At 40.4% G+C, this 17,384-nt stretch overlaps 1 protein-coding gene across 1 annotated transcript; it reads left to right on the top strand.

Moving 5' to 3' along the window:
- Nucleotides 1–875: 875 nt before the first annotated feature.
- On the top strand, nucleotides 876–9,882 carry LOC137278850 (cadherin-11-like). Its single transcript, XM_067811356.1, has 10 exons — nucleotides 876–944; nucleotides 2,567–2,730; nucleotides 3,369–3,410; nucleotides 4,114–4,209; nucleotides 4,611–4,718; nucleotides 5,268–5,387; nucleotides 6,374–6,541; nucleotides 8,369–8,450; nucleotides 9,176–9,336; nucleotides 9,436–9,882. Exons 2-10 carry the CDS (start codon nucleotides 2,614–2,616, stop codon nucleotides 9,880–9,882), a joined length of 1,341 nt encoding a protein of 446 aa, XP_067667457.1. The 5' UTR covers nucleotides 876–944; nucleotides 2,567–2,613.
- Nucleotides 9,883–17,384: the final 7,502 nt, after the last annotated feature.

The raw sequence follows: 17,384 nt of genomic DNA on the forward strand, positions 1-17,384 counted from the left end.
GGATAAGAGCGGGTATTGTTGTGAATGCTTGGTGTTGCGGGTTTAGCAACGGTATCAGTTGCAGTCAATCAATGTCAAAACACTCATTCCGCACTGCTAGGAAGTGAAATCGACATCTAGTTCTGCGGTGCTCCAAGGTAGTTGTGTTTTGTGTCGATAGTGAATTTCAGATACGTCCTGACAAGATGGATGTTGTTTTTCTGGTTGTTTTGATATGTATGGACATCCTGTTCATTCACACCGAATATGGTACGTATCTTACGTATAAACATGCTATATTTTACATTCTAATTTTCTTATCTTGTTCTGCAATCTTACATAAATTACTCTGTTGGTTAACGGGAGACCAGTGGCAATGTATGATTAAGCGTATGCACTATTAGCTAAGGTCTTTTTTATCTGATGGGAAAGACGTGGGAATGTTAGATGGAGAAATCCCCACTGATACACACGAACTAGTATCATTATCATTGTTTATTGTTATTGTAGATAATATTTTTGGTGTTGTACGTTGTTATATATCTTAAAATATATGATGGGATACACATAAGGCAGAATATTTGTATGGATGTCAGCTTCTTTAGTGAGGAACACAACATCCTCACTTCTTCATCAGCGGCTAGATATATTTGATGAGGATGTGGTGGTTGGTGAAAAGTTAACTCACAAACAGCAAATAACAATTGGGCAAATATTTCCCATAGTAAGATAGGAAACGTCAACATATCTTGGTCTCGATTTCAAGCTACATACATTTACCGAGCCGTGGAGGTTTAGAGGACGCGAGATTATGGAATATGAAACATTTTGTAGACATTACGTGTACATAACGGTGTCAAAACAACAAGAATGTATGTTGGCCCTTTCAGTTACGGCGCAAGATACCAGTTGTTTGAACTTCGACCTCCCTCAGAATGTCACAATCACGGAACAAGACCCGAAAGGTAGGCCAGGAATAAAACACATGTCTTATGTCTCATGTACGTTCTGTTTGAATCACGTACTTAGTTCATGTTAACCAGAATCACACAACATCACCACACTTTGTGATCTAAAGGGTATTTGTGTTCGAACACATGCGAGCATGCATAGAATTACACCATGGAATGTAAAAATTATCGCTGCGCATGTAATTATGCTAACTACCGTACAAAAGGTATTATGATAATAAGATATACCTGTCGCTCTAAATATACAATGAAAGGGCAACGCACATTAAGCCATAATTTGATAAGACTGTAACAAAGATATAAATAATGAAATCAAACATTATCATCGCTTGATTTGGCCACATATTATCTTTATGTTTGAAGTGAAAAGTTTATATCATTGTTTTTGTTGATCGAAAGGCATCTCGAAACGATTTCCAATTCTAAATTGGAATGTTCCAGTAATGGCATAACCCTGGCCACACTTATCTCTTATTCCTTCTCTGTACAAATTCTGCTGTACGGTTCTGGGCTACATGGGGTTACAACATTAACAAGGTACGTATTTTAACAATGCATTCCTTTTACTTTTGTGAATGCAGTATGCGTGCTTTTGACACAATAGTGGGTCTCGCTTCTCGTTCATATCACCATAAACGCACGTAGCATACAGTAACAAAACTGCCATACTGTGTGAAAACAAAGGCAACCCTATTTGCGTGGAAGTGACCGTGCTCACGTCACTGAACCTTTACTGTTGGTTGTTAATGATTCGTAGACACAGTATCTGCATGTATATATGTCGGGACCCTACAATGGATTGTTCTAGTAGGTATTGTACAATTTCCATTCATATGTGATTTTTTCACTTTTGTGTTTGAAAGATCGATGAAACCCGCGAAGATCCGGGTTAGGCTCATCGGATGTTGAGACTAGCTGGCTTGGTTAACATCTATCTCACTAATCGTATCCCAATTGCAAAGATCGATTTTGATCACTGGATTGTGTGATCAAGACTCAATTATCTACAGACAGTCGACTAATAGCTCTAATATTTCAGCGTGAACCCCAAACCAACTGTTTGATGAGAGCATTGCACAGCCTCTAGTTATTATATAACTTGTTCACTGTCACGAGGTTGGGTTGGGAGCATGGCTTCATGTAACCCCTATGTTTTTCTACGTTTAATGAACTTGATGGGCGAGAGGAACATACGCAAGCATAGAGGGTACATCAATCCATGGACCACGAGGGACCAGTAGACAAAGTATTTTTCGTACCGAAGACGTCAGTGTTGATTTTGAACTGTTTGAAGTAAGGTTATCGGATCATAAGGAGTTAGGCGACAGCCAAAGCATGCCTAACACTATGTACCAAATAAATTCCAGTGTTCGGTATTCCCTGCTTGTAAGCAGGTTACGTTAATTGTCTCAGCCGATCAGAAACGACATTTATGTGTGAGGTAACATAAAGTATAATGTTTTCATTATTCATTTCCTTTGTCTTTTATTTCCGCCTACAGCACAAACCTCAGTGGAAACGCTTTGTTTCATGTGTGGATTCTCAATATTCATTAAGAAGTATATTACATCGGGAAAATAAGGAATCCGATTAATTACTGCAGTTGATTGTTACAGGTACAGAGGTGTTGAACGTCAGTTACTGTGGCACCACTATCTGGTCTATGACTGTCGTTGAGCCCATCTACATGGATGGATATTTCAGCTGGTCGAGAACCACTGACGTTTACAAACTGGTTTTGAATAAGACAGTCGACCTGGAGGCCATCAAAGCCAAACATGTAGGTTAATACACACACTGGTTTTGCTTTGCTTGTTTGGTTGGTTGGATCTTTTTGTTTCCTTTATCTTTGTTTTGGTGTTGTTGTTGTTGTTGCTGCTGCTGCTGCTGCTGCTGATGATGATGATGATGATGATGACGTTCTTCGATTATTGTTTGCTATTGTGTATGTATTATCGTTTGTGCTGCTTTGGTCGGTAGTACTATCAAGATGTACTATCTCGTTACATAAAGACTTTGTACCTCGAATGGTTTAGTCTCTATTCGCCCACATCTCAATTCACCTACAACCCAAATCGCATACAAAAACAAATGAAAGCTAACTGGGATTAGAAAATGCACCCCATACTCTTATAATGAGCCACGTTTATTTTCTGAATTCTAGCCCACACGACAGTGGCATATTCCTAAAGCGTTCGCTACATACCTTGAAGGCCCAGATATGATTCTTGATGTTGATGCGTCAAGTCACATGGCTAGTATATCCGACATGGATGTTCATAGAACAATGCTAAAGCTCGTCCACTCTCTCATTCAATCACTCACTGAGTACGGGCAGGCGAGTATTTTTGTTTTCTTCATATAACGCTATTATGGCGGTATACATTTGAAATAACTGTCAATATCTTTATATTTCAGAAACAGGACTTACAGTTTATAAACCTACAGTTTCGTAGTCCGGTACGTATAGTTTCTGATGAAATAACAACCCCGAAAATTATCTTCCTTTGAAATTGGCCAGAACACAGAGTCCGTTTCAATGGAGAATCTTAGCACTAAGTGATTAGTAGCCTTAGAATACTGAATCGTCTGGGGCACATTGGTTATGTAAATCATATTGTCAACCAGAAATACAATCTCCCGCCAAAAACCGTCAGGAAAACATGACCCATTCTGAATAGGCATGAGTGAATTTAGTTTTACGCCGCACTCAACAATATTCCAGCTAAATGACGGTGGTCTGTAAATAATCGAGTCTGGACCAGACAATCAAGTGATCAACAACATAAGCACCGATCTGCGCAGTTGGGGTACGATGACATGTGTCAACCAAGTTAGCGAACCTGACCACCCGTTCCCGTTAGTCGCCTCTTACGACAGGCATGGATTACTGAAGATCAATCCTAACACGGATCTTCACAGGTCTTCTGAATAGGAGTACCGTTTAAAAATTGAATGAGCATATTGTAATTACTATGTGACCTGACATGTTGGTTACCATCGAAACATATATCAGTAGATACACTGAGATCGGTTCATTCTCATATAAAGTATTTCTCACGATACTTTTCATGAGTTCATTTTGTACTTGCTATGGCATAAAGACACAGTAATGCTTATTTTTTAAATAAGATGAAAAAAATATTTGTGTATGTATTTACAGGGACCGGGAGCAAAAAATGTCCATGTTGACGTGATTCCTGTTAATGAATTTTCACCGGAGTTTTTGAAAACACCCTACACCGTTGACGTTCCAGAGGTAAGAACATGCATGAGTGTAGGCCCGCTTAAAACGATCCTGGTTAATTATGTGAGTACACACTGCTCGACTCTACTTTACCATCAACTATCATCAAGATCTAGTGACAATAATGGCCATTTGTCACAAATATTACATGGTCTGTATGTTTGAGTCCAACTCGGGTTTCAAACCCGTACTGACATAGTTAAGTGCATTTGCCCCTGCGGCTAATCCTCGACGCAGTCTTTATATTGTTTAGCTATTGTTACAGAGCGAAGTCCAGTTCGGGGTAATATCACTAGGTATAGGTATAGTAGCTAAATCAACAATAATTAATGACACTATTAAGTTATTAATACTGAAATTCAGATTATATTAGTATTTTGGTCTTCCGTGTCAAATCATCCCTTACGTTTCAGAACGCAGTACTAAACACAACTATATTCAGCCTTCACCAGAAGTACCAGGATCTAGACGTCATGGACAATATCACAGAGATAGGCATTATACCTGCCAAAATACCCGAGGTATCCAACCAGCTCAATCATCAGTGTAATGTGCAGTTACAGTTGTCTTGTGATAGTCTTGTGGTGTTTTGGGGGACATCGAAGTCGAACAAACCATACAGGAACTGATGGTTGCAATGTAAACCACCTGTTTATATGGAATATTGCAAACCATGACCTGAAACAACATTCATTCACTTGCGATAAACACTTTTTGGGACTTTATTTTTGGTCTATTTCAGTATTACAGTGTCTAATTCTGTATTACACAAAACCTGCCAAAACGGACAGTGGGGTAGCGTAGTGGTTGAGACATCCATTCGTCACGCGGAAGACCCGAATTCGCACGTTCGCATGGGTACAATGAGAGATGACCATTTCTGGTGTCCCCACCCTGATGTTGCTGGAATGCTGTTAAAGCGGCGTAAAACCATATTCGCTCACCCGTTCACCTGCGAAAGTACACTTGTCAATGTGTGGACGTTAGTGCACTTGTCAGTGTGTGGAAGTAAGTATATATTCCAATGTGTTGAAGGTTGTGATAAGTGTCCATGTTTTTGTCTGTTCCAGTTTGATGGCTCTCCATACTTTCACGTCGAGGGTGAAGACGTTATTGTGACGACAAATCTGGACTTCGAAACGCTGAAAATACAGTCGCAAACTTTCTTCAACCTTGGCCTCGTGTTATATGTAAGGAAAGAGCGTTACTTGACTCAGAAACAAGGGTCACGGGATGCCTCATTCAAATCTGGATATTGAAAATACCGACACGAACACATTCGTTATCTGTATCCGCACGTTGTCAGCTGGGTCCTAAGTAAGCGTTAGACAAGTATTACTTTGGCCTTTCGTTCATTAAGATTACATACTGTGTATAACGGAAATGCAGTTTGAAGCGGCGTTGTTTTAAACCGTGTAACGCCCTCTCTTTAATTTTGAATACAAATTACAGTCTACAAAGTACTAATTTCTACGTTTTATCGTGTTCCATGTGAAACTGAGTAGGATTATATGAATGCGTTCATACTTATTAATGACTGATTCATTGTTTCACTAGTCCTATAACTAAGCCCAAGAGTAACCAATCTTTAATGCACTGGAAAACATCAATATCGACTCTTTAAAGGCGTCCTGTCAACTAATATGAGTGGGGCTTTTGAACTGCCGGATGATCTGCTTAAGTACATTTCTCAGTGAATGTGTATCATCATCATCATCACCATCATCATCATCCTTGCCAGTCCAAAGATGGAGAAAGGTCGATGGGACTATTTTCCCACGAGTTCATGACGATGTCTTGTCTCAATACATAATCTTGTCTCATGTCAATGCCAGGTTTCATGACAATATCAAGACTCAAAGTAATATCTAGCCTAGATACAATATTTTGCTTCATTACATCATTTCAGGTACAGAATCTCTAGCTAACGTCTAATCTCTAAACTATGCTCAGTTTCATAGCAATATCTAGTCTGGATGTCATCGTATCCAGATGTTGTTGATCACTGGACTGTCTGGTCCAGGCTCGATTATTTACAGACCGCCTCCATATTGCTGGAATACTGCCGTGTGGGGCGTAAAACTCATTCACTCACACACTCGCACACTCACTCTTTTACTCACTCTGGAAATTAGCAGCACGCCACTGAACGTAGTTCCTGTTTTGTTGTGTGCAGGATACGGAGATGAAGACTGGTACGACGGAACTCACCATCAGGGTGGCTGACGTGGACGAACACCCGGTGTTTGTCAGACCAGAGTGTCGCAGAAGCACCTCCTCCAGCTACCCCTGGATGAAAGCAGGATGTCTAGTGCACGGCTATAACACATATCTTCAACCAAACGTAAGCGTAATTGAATACTCTCCCACTTTCCATTCTTGGGTCTGACCTTATGCATGCGCTACTTCCGTGTAGCAACATGGTTGATCCCATTATCATCTGACAATATATAGTGGCAGAGTATCGGAGATGGATTCAAACTTGAACAGAGCCATGTAGTTTGTCTCAGTCTCTGAACCATCTTATGTCACTCACAGGGGCTTGTATCGCTTTGAAACGGCGTTCGAAAGACATATAGATGTATAGACCCTACCCTAGTACTATATAAAAGGAAAGGGATGTAACGAAGAAACCACCCCCTCCTCGATCAAAGTTACATGTCACCGGGTAAAATATTTTTAAGACAACGTCGAGGCCAACGGATCGAACGCCAGATGATTTCCCTACAAAATGAGCCATAAATGGTCACAATCGGATCATTATTTCAAAAGTTATACGCTACGAATCATCGAAAACAGCTACCACCGCAATTTCACGCCAAAATCATGGATCACCAAATACGGCAAAAACTCACCTTTTAAATTAGTTTATTAATTCCAGACACGTTGACAGCACCAGCGCTGGGCTGGATTCGATCGGCTGCGGCATTTCGTGGGTCGGAAAACTTATTGCAACATCTACATGTCATTTTCTCGACAGTAAGCAAACATTTTCACCAAAATCGCTGGCAAACCTACTCACTTGTCGGCCATAAGTGACCTTGACATTCAATGAACTGAGCAGATCCGCGCAAACAGACTCGGGTCATCCGATTGGTGAGAAATAAAATATACAGTGGCAGTGGCCAATCGGATGACCCGAGTCTGTTTGCGCGGATCTGCTCAGTTCATTGAATGTCAAGGTCAATTATGGCCGACAAGTGAGTAGGTTTGCCAGCGATTTTGGTGAAAATGTTTGCTTACTGTCGAGAAAATGACATGTAGATGTTGCAATAAGTTTTCCGACCCACGAAATGCCGCAGCCGATCGAATCCAGCCCAGCGCTGGTGCTGTCAATGTGTCTGGAATTAATAAACTAATTTAAAAGGTGAGTTTTTGCCGTATTTGGTGATCCATGATTTTGGCGTGAAATTGCGGTGGTAGCTGTTTTCGATGATTCGTAGCGTATAACTTTTGAAATAATGATCCGATTGTGACCATTTATGGCTCATTTTGTAGGGAAATCATCTGGCGTTCGATCCGTTGGCCTCGACGTTGTCTTAAAAATATTTTACCCGGTGACATGTAACTTTGATCGAGGAGGGGGTGGTTTCTTCGTTACATCCCTTTCCTTTTATATAGTACTAGGGTAGGGTCTATACATCTATATGTCTTTCGAACGCCGTTTCAAAGCGATACAAGCCCCTGTGATGTCACTGATCTAGATGTACCCCAGGGTGCCGATCCACAAAGCGTTCCTAACGTTACGACATGTCGTAACTCTACGTTATCATAGGTTTACGACATGTCGTAACTCTACGTCATCATAGGTTTACGAATGCCGTAGCGGTGCGAAGGCTTCGTGGATCGAAGACTCTGATTTCCCCTCTTTTTGTGCTCTTTGATCCGTATATATAGTTACAATAGGTACCATTCTCTATCACAATTCAATATTGAATGCCAGATTTAAAGGCATGACGAATTAGCAAGTGCTTTCTACTGAAACTCTTTGTTATAGGGTAACATGATAATCTAAAGACATATAGAACGAGTGAAGAGGGGTATCAGCCTAGGTTTTACTTCACAGTTGTATCCTTTGCCACAGTGTTTGTGCAAGAATGTTCCCTCTGATGAATTGCACGTGTTTTCGTTTGGAGCACCTTGTTATTTCGACTGAAACTCTTTCATATAGGGTGAAGTAACGTCAACAACATCCATCTACGCAATTGACCACGACATCGCTGATAACCCTATAGAGTATTCCATTGATAATGGTAAGTATATACCCGTTTATCAAAACGTAGTGTTCGTTGTAGGGAATCAAATAATTTGAGGACTCGGTTATGACGGGTACCCATTTCACCATACTTAATCCTGAATGTCAGCATCAACCGGGGAGATGAGAACACCCTTACAACAACCTATGCTTATCGTACGGGGTGCCAAAATGGACCAGCTGGTCAGGTTCGGAGACGTGTGCCATCGCACCATGACGGAGTTAGAGGCTGCTCATTTTATCTATCACAGGATTATCTAGTCTAGACTCGATTATTCACAGACCACCTTCATCCGGTTGGACTGAGTTAGTGTAGTTTTACGCTGCACTCAGCAATATTCCAACTATATGGCGGCAGTTTAAAAAATACTCGAGTCTTGACCAGACAACCAGTGATCAACAGCATGAGCATCGATCCACGCAAATGGGATAAGAAGAAATGTGTGAACCAGATCAGCGAGTTAGTGGCCACCCAATCCCGTTAGCTGCCTCTTTCGACAAGCATGGGCTACTGAAGATCAATTCTAACCCGGATCCTCACGGGTATAATGCGGTTGGAACAGCACGACAACAAACTAAGGAATAGCCAGTGTGATACAATTGCCTGTGCCTGTTATAGCACATGTCAACATACAGAAACACGTAATTTCGCTTTTATTTTTTTGCATTTCTTTACATTGTACAAACTCATACAAATTATATTATTTACTATTTTATTTCCAGATACTTTGGAAGTTTTCGAAAACTCATCCTGTGCCTTCACGATAAACAATACATCAGGGGAGATAACTGTTGAATGTGATGATTCGAATTTCACAACAGGCTCTCGTCAAATGCCGTTTTATCAAGAATATGAAGATATGGAGTTTAATATCTCAATTACGGTATGGCAGTGTCGCTTTTATGCCTTAATATTGTTTCTAAGAGTATTATCACGTGCATTGCGTCATGATATGTAAATATTTATGTCTCCTGTTTCCCAGGCAACCGAGGTATCAGATAACCGTCTGAACACGTCTATCACGACAATTGTCCACTTTGGAATACCTCCTACCGTCAAGACACCATCATCAACAATAACATCTTCGGCGTCGTCGCCTGTTACCGGGAAAGCAGGGAATACATCTCAGACGCCGATTCCAGCGAATTCTGAAAACAAAATGGACTTACTGATCATCGTCATCCCATCGGCTGTCGGGGGCGTGTTACTTATTGTTATCATCTTAGTTGTTGCATGCAAAGTCAGCAGGAACTGTAGGTCTGACAATGAAAAAGAGTATCATTTCAAAATTAAAGAAAAAAAGAGGCAAGAATATTACGTTGCTTATGAGGAATCGGGGAAAGGGGAGATAACTGCAGATGTGGCCACAACAGTTGTAAACGATGTCTATTCAACAATAAACAAGAAGGACGACAGCCCCAAGGAGTAACTTATCCAGGTTAGGACCTCAAATTCTGTTATTCAGTCCTCGTCCAATTTTATTTTGAAAACGTGTCACTGTGTCCATATATTTCTTTATAAGTGATCGTTTTGTAGTCGTGTATAGTACAGTGTTATGTGAGTGAGCTCAAGACAGACTGATCTCTGTCGGTCTAAACGACTGAATGTTTTAACAAAGACCTCTTGCATATTATATACTTGGGATGCAACGACACGTAATCAAAGTCACGGACTCAACTCTCTTTATTCATTCAGCTCAATGTCATGATCAGAGCTTTTACTCCGATATATTTATCAGCTTAGAGAGTGGTCTGCCTCACAGTCCCTGAACCGCATTGTTTACCGTCTGTTAAAACCCCGTTTGTAATGATAAAGTCTAAATGAAGCAAGTCTAAATTTCCCCAGGTTCTGAATCTCCCAATTCACAGGGTTTCATTTTCAGTGTAAATGGAATTATACATATTAAAAAACTTCTATGACTACCTAAAGAGAGGTGACGTAGTGACGTAAAAGAACTGGTTTCATGAGACTATTGACGGGTCTTACAAAAACTGGCTGAAATGATGACCCGTCTCCACTTGCAAACGGTACTTACTAAAACATTGTTATATACCCCTCAAAATGTAGGGGAACCTGAAATTTGAAGTCTGGGAGAAAGAAAACCCACTGAGGAACGTTACAATGACATGCATCTTGTGTATGCAGCATCATTTCACGTTATCACCACACGCAAACACAATGCATGGGAAGCACGTGCACAACATGGGAGGCTCCTACACGTGCATGATGTGTCACCATGAATATTGACGTTTTTCAGGCAGGTCGATTAATCACTGTAGACCATTTTTTCCGAAAAATTACTTCCATCTGTGTTTGGTCAGGGTTTTCAGGGTCAAACCACACACTACAGGCTGAAATTTGTAAACCTGAAAATTTCATTTCATATTTCAGTCACCTAACAAGGGGGATAACTGAACGACATTTTCAAAACATCAAAATTATTGTATCAACATTAACTCCCATATAATACGTATTGATAATACGTATTGATAACTGAAATCACAAAATTCAAGGGACAGTTTGCTGTTAACGTCTTTGAGGGACATTAAGAAGCTGGTGTGACGAACAAGTTCTTCATAGCGGTGTTAAAAGATATACCGAAACGTCTCTCATCCTAATAATAGTGAGGTTGTATACCCACAGAACTCTCCCCATCGATCTATGTAATTGGGATGTGTGAATGGAATGTTTCTGTGTATGACCTGAGGACGAGGCTGCCGCAAGACGATGTCGTTTCTTTAGGCGTCTGCATTATTATGTACACTGGCCGTTTGTTCTTATGGCACGCTTATTCATATTTCTAGATTTATGTTTAAAGAGTTGATCTATTGTTGTAGTTTTAGGTACTTTCGCAATAAAATATTCTACTCAGACCATTTTGTTTTTAAATGTAATCTGATCATGATCATTTACACTATATTATTGTGTATGAAAATCCATGGAGTCACTGGCAGATCCCTATGGGGGTCGGTATGAAGGTGTGTCAGCTCACCCTATGAAGGTGTGTCAGCTCACCCTATGAGGGTGTGTCAGCTCATCCTGTGAAGGTGTGTCAGCTCATCTCGTGATGTTGTTTACTTATCTGGCATCAGTACAGTGTTGAGTGCACATACGTGTATCTGAAAGGCCATCTCGTGAGAGATATACATACCTCGTACCCTCGATATGCTTATATGTTTATGTTACCTGAGCCCGAAGATACCAGGGCACAACGTATTCATCTTACCGTACAGTTCTATGTTGATTTTGAACTGCTTAAAACATGGTATCGGATCGTGCACTTCACCCAGTTTGTCTGAATCAAACAATTCGAATCTTTTTCCGGCAGGTATTGTCTTAATATAGTCGCCACAGTGTAATTCCCGTTCTTAATATTCAGAGGGACATTTGAATGTTTTGTCAAAATTCATTTTTTCGTAGCCAACTCTAGATTTTGCAGACGAGACAAGAAAAACAAACTTAGAGTTATCTCCCTCCCATATTTTGCATTCACATAATATCGGTAATTTCCGTGCATCGGGCATGATTCAATGTTATTCGAAAGTACTACCGCGAAGTACCGACTGAATTGCCATAGACAGAGGGGTTCACTGCAATGTACCTCGCTTGTAAGTAGGGTACATTGAAAATTATAGAAGAGCGCTTAGCCAATCAGAAAGCGACATTTATATGTGAGGTAAGATAAACAACGATATATATGACGTGGTGTCATCGTGGTTGAAAACAGGAACTACCTTTTCCCCAGCTTAAGAAAGGAAGGACATGTTTTCATGGTCAGTAAAGTACAGTACAGTTTAACTGAAACTAAACATTTGAACACTTCTGTGAAAACCTCTCGCCATCCGCCACTCTTCGTTATCATGTGACAGTCATATGTTAACACAGTGATAGGTGACAGTACAGGTTTCCTTCATTATGAGAGTCATGTTGGGATGTAGAATATATTTATTTACTAGAAAGCTACCTGACTCAACATTGTCAAAATACAGAACCAGTAGCATCGATGTTCTTACGTGAAACTGTCTCGAAAAACAGTAAGAGCTAAATCTATGCATTAATTTCGTGAATGCTTCTCTTAAGTCGTCTCATCACACTCAGCGGTCGTTGAAGCCAAGCACAAACCTGGATCTTCACTGATTGGACGCAGTGTGTGTGCCGTAATAGGACATCGTATGCCATATAATTTCATGATCTTCTAAGATGTTTCCTCAATACTGACAACAAACGTTTGAAGTCGGTGTTATGTTGCGTAGTAAGGTATTCACTATGGGAGGCAACTCTTGTAGGCTTAAGCATGAACAGTTAGTTACTATGTCAGGGGTTATCTACCCTGGTGTAGCAGACGGCATCTTTTTTTTTTTTTTTTTTTTTTTTTTTTTTTGCGATGGCAGATTTGACAGCAAACGACAAAAGAAAGCTGGTTCTGGATGATTTTGAAACGGGTGTGACTAATGCAAAAGGATTAACTGGTAGACATGACATTCCACTGTCTACAGTTTTAGACAGTCACAGGGAGCCCAAGAAAGTTCAGTTCTAGGATCGCCGGCGATTAGATGGTCAGATTGTGAATGGGGAAATTGTAAAGCGTTGAGATTATCAGAAAGAAGATGATTAACAGAGGGTGTCTTCAGGTATGTAATGAACCTTTAGACAAGAATTACAAAGACTTAACTCGTGAAAAAGCACTTGATTCCCTCACCATTGATAAAAGATGCATGAAAACAAAGACGTTTAAACTGGTGCAGGATTCGGGAAAATAAGGATCACGTTTTCTACTCTGATGAAACTTCTGCCTGGCACTTCCCGATCTGTGTGAACAATTGGACAAAAGGTACCGTGAAAGTTATCTAACAAAGCTCAAAACACAGCCCGAAATCTCAGATGTGGGATATCATGACGTGGAGTGACGTGACCGTAGTGTAGTTTCCATGCAAGTTGGACGAAGTAACGATATGTTGACATCTTAAGTGGTCACTTCCTTCAAACGGCCCGAACACTGAATGAATTTGTATTTTCCAGAGGTCTAACAAACGACAAGAGAGAATAATATCGCAACATATTCATAGTTTATATGCATAAGACATTTGCCGAAACAATTTTGTCAGTTATTTATGGGAATAATATATATCATCATAATAGATATTACATGATAGAGAATGGAGAAGTCCTGGCGTTCCACTCACATAAATAAAATTCAAACTCACTGATGAGACAGCAAAGTTAACTCGACCCGTTTCCAAAGTCTGTGAAGCTGAAGTAAAACACCTTTTATACTTTGCCTTGGGAAACTGTGATTGGTGTTGTGAAATGTCCACATAAACATAGTGATATTTAAAGCGTCTTGAAATCTATATTTGATATAATAAAAAATTTCCCCAAAACTGAAAGTTACAAATTCACACTGAATAATTTATCACCGTAAAGGACTATGCATCCATTTGGACTTCAGTTAACCGTGAACCTAACCGTGAAGTCTACAAGAAACTAGCTGGGGTTTGGCGTCATATCGGAAAGAAACGGACTGGTTTATAACAATATTTAAACATACGTTTTACGTGTTTATTTCAACGTAATAGCGGCGTTCATATTCAGAACCATGTTTGCATGCATGCGACCCCTTTCCTGCCAGCCGTCATGTAGAGAGCTCCGCATTTTCCGTCGTTGTGAGGAGTTTCACCCATCGTCATCAAGTGTGTCGTTGTTATTATGACGTCATATACAGAGTCATGTGACACTTTGACAATCATTTGCCTTCGGGACTGCTGTGAAGATGGGCTGGCTTAGTGCTTTACAAAATGTGTCCGCCTTGCCGCTGCAGTGGGTGCGTGGTGGAGATGTTGCCGCTGAAAGAACATTACAAGAAACAGGGTAAAATGTTATTAAGATGTATCAAAAGATGGATTTTAAATCGTTCTTAAAGCGTGCAGGAACAGACGCGCTTTTATGAGTAACTTTTTTGAAAGGCAATAAGGAAGGATATCAGTATATGGATGGAAAACTTGATTACATTCTTTATATATTCTGTACACTATTATCCCTCATTGCGCTTGTATGAAGTATTACTGAAAGCATAAAAAATGAAACACACACATGCGCGCGCGCACACGCACACACACACACACACACACAGTTCGTCGTTTAAGGCACAGCTAAGGTTCGGTTTATATTTTCCATTTATTGATATCTTTAGTCGATGTACACAGAATGGCATACATGTATTTATATATACCTACATATTGTAGTGTGTGTGTGTGTGTGTGTGTGTGTGTGTGTGTGTGTGTGTGTGTGGGTGGGTGGGTGAGTGAGAAAGAGTTAGATTCACGCTTTGAAATATTAATATATACAGACTGATAGATTTCAAGTTTATGATTTTATTTTTCAGGTCCATACTTTCTACCTTGCCCCACTCTGTGGTTCAAAACGCCGAAGTCGATCTTAGTAAGTTATCTTCTGATATCTATGAATCTTATGAATAAGTGCTGGTATATCTTTCGGGTCGGGTCGAGCGGGATGTTTTGAAACAATAGTACGGGCCTCTTGTGCAGCAAACGCCGGTCTCGAACATTGACCTGACTGAACATTACTTAATTAGAGTGCAGGTTGCATAAAGGAAATACTGTATACTGTTCTGGGAACTGTTCTACCACAATAAAATCTCTGGAGACTAAACACAACAACACATTCGTGTTTAATATCTGCAAATGTTCGAGGAACCATATAACCGAGAATTATGTGCCGCAAAACTAGCTGAATAGAGATTATATGCAACTGACATTTGTTTATAACTGTGCAGTTTATATAAGCTTTTATATTTTCTGCAGAACTGAACTCTGGTTTTGCGAAAGGTTTCTTTACTGGCGGGTCTACGTTCTTGTGTAAGTAATGTGCCCTGTCATAATCCTTCTAATCATCACATTAACATATCGAATCTCTAACTTTGTGCATTGGATGTGAAAATATTGCATCTTATTGGACTACATTGGTCACCTTGAACAGTTTAACAGTTACACCACGACATATTGTGAAGGAAACGTTAAAGTGATGCAGATCTTACCGTCAGCAGGCAATCATTGTTAGGTCACACGTTCATAAAACATGCCTGACATGTATTATGTCATTGTTTGGTGATGTGAAACCACCTGATACTAGTTGGTTGATTTAAGGACTCAGCATTATTCCAGCTACATGGCGGCGGTTTGTAAACAATCGAGACTGGACCAGACGATCCAGTGATCAACAGCATGTGCATTGATATATGCATAATTAAGAGACGATGGCATGTGTTAACCAAGAGACAAACCTGGCCACTCGATGCTGTTAGTCGCCTTTCACGACAAGCATGGATTACTGAAGATCAATTCTAAACCGAATCTTCACGGGTCTACATGATATTGATCCCAAATACAGCCCATATCTCAAAGGTCACAAAAATATGTAAGAACAATGAAGAAAGAAAAATAACCCAGGCCAAACCTGGTAAGAGAGACAACTCCTCAGCCATGTTGCAATGAAACTCTTGTTTCAGGTGTTGCTGGAATAACGTACCATCTTTGGAACGCTTTTGGAGGGTCGTCCGTTAGACGAAAATATTTCCGTAGGAAATCGAAATCCAAAGACACACGACCGGTAGAGGTCCAACATGAAGCTCGGGAGCACAATCTGAGCGTTCAGGAGCTTCATCCTGACGCTCAAGAGATGCACGACACTTCTCTGTACGACCCGGAATGGTGTCTTCTCCCTGGGACTCTATGGAGCGAGGTGACGGGAGATGCCTGGGCCCACAGGGAGGGGGTTGATTACAACCCACTGTACGGGCTACCCCGATGGATGGAGGATGGAAATGAGAGTGGAATCGATGAGCTCAGCTGGGAGGACGCCTTCAGTATACCAGCAGGTGCCGAGTGGGCCGATATTAGTCCTGTAGGGGACCTGGAAGTCGAGGTACCCTACCAGCTGAAGGAGGAGGTGGAAGAGTCCTGATGGGCGTACAGGAAGGGGTGGTCGAAAGTGTAGAATGAAGCCGACGAAGGCAAGCTGAGCACCCAGGAGCTTCCACAGAGGCAAGAGCAAGTGAGAGAGCACAGGAGGAAGTGACGTGGGAGGAGTGTAAAGGATGTGGTTACCATGAAAACATTATCTTGTTGTTGCTATGTTGCAACCATCTTTGTGAACATTTATATGAAACGCATGTACTAAAAAAACAAAAAAAACGTTAACTCTTTTAATTTATTTAGGAAAAATATTTATTTTATTCTTATTATTCTTCCACTTGTGCTCACCAACGACGTTTACACAAATTTATAAAAAATGTTTAGTATTTGTTATACTTGTTCAAAGCAAGTCAAAAACATGTTGCTACGCTGGTATCAGCGTGCAGCTGGTTTCATATGATCCAACGTTAAAGACGTTTATGAAGTCATTGGTTTGAGCACTGGACAAGCATACAGACTGTTTATAACTGAGCATAACCTGTGTGGTATACCAGGAAACAGCGACACCAGCGAAGGCTACCAGTTTGATTCATAGAATGTTTGGAGTGTCGACGATAATAAGATTCGTTGACACTCACGCTAGGTTAGTATAGACTTATGAGTATTAACAGTAATAAAACCATTTGCCATTATTTCATTTGTTTCAGTCAATGTTAATATTTGAAAAATAAACAGTTTTTTTTTATTTAACCTGCTGTTTAACAAAACCTTCCAATTCCATCATTTTATCATTAACTAAGCCATCATGGGTGATGTCCTTTGAAGGACTTTCGTGGAAAATCTACGGCGAAACGTTTTGCGTCTCACTCTGTTGAAGGTATTATAGGTAAAACTCATGAAATGTGTACCTGAAGATACACAAAAGTCAAACAGACAGACAAGCTGCAAATGACTTCCGGATGTACCCTGAAGAAAAGAAGAGGGCTGCTAAATTCGAAGA

This window comes from Haliotis asinina, chromosome 3 (assembly GCF_037392515.1).
Source record: "Haliotis asinina isolate JCU_RB_2024 chromosome 3, JCU_Hal_asi_v2, whole genome shotgun sequence".
Classification (NCBI taxonomy): Eukaryota; Metazoa; Mollusca; class Gastropoda; order Lepetellida; family Haliotidae; genus Haliotis; species Haliotis asinina.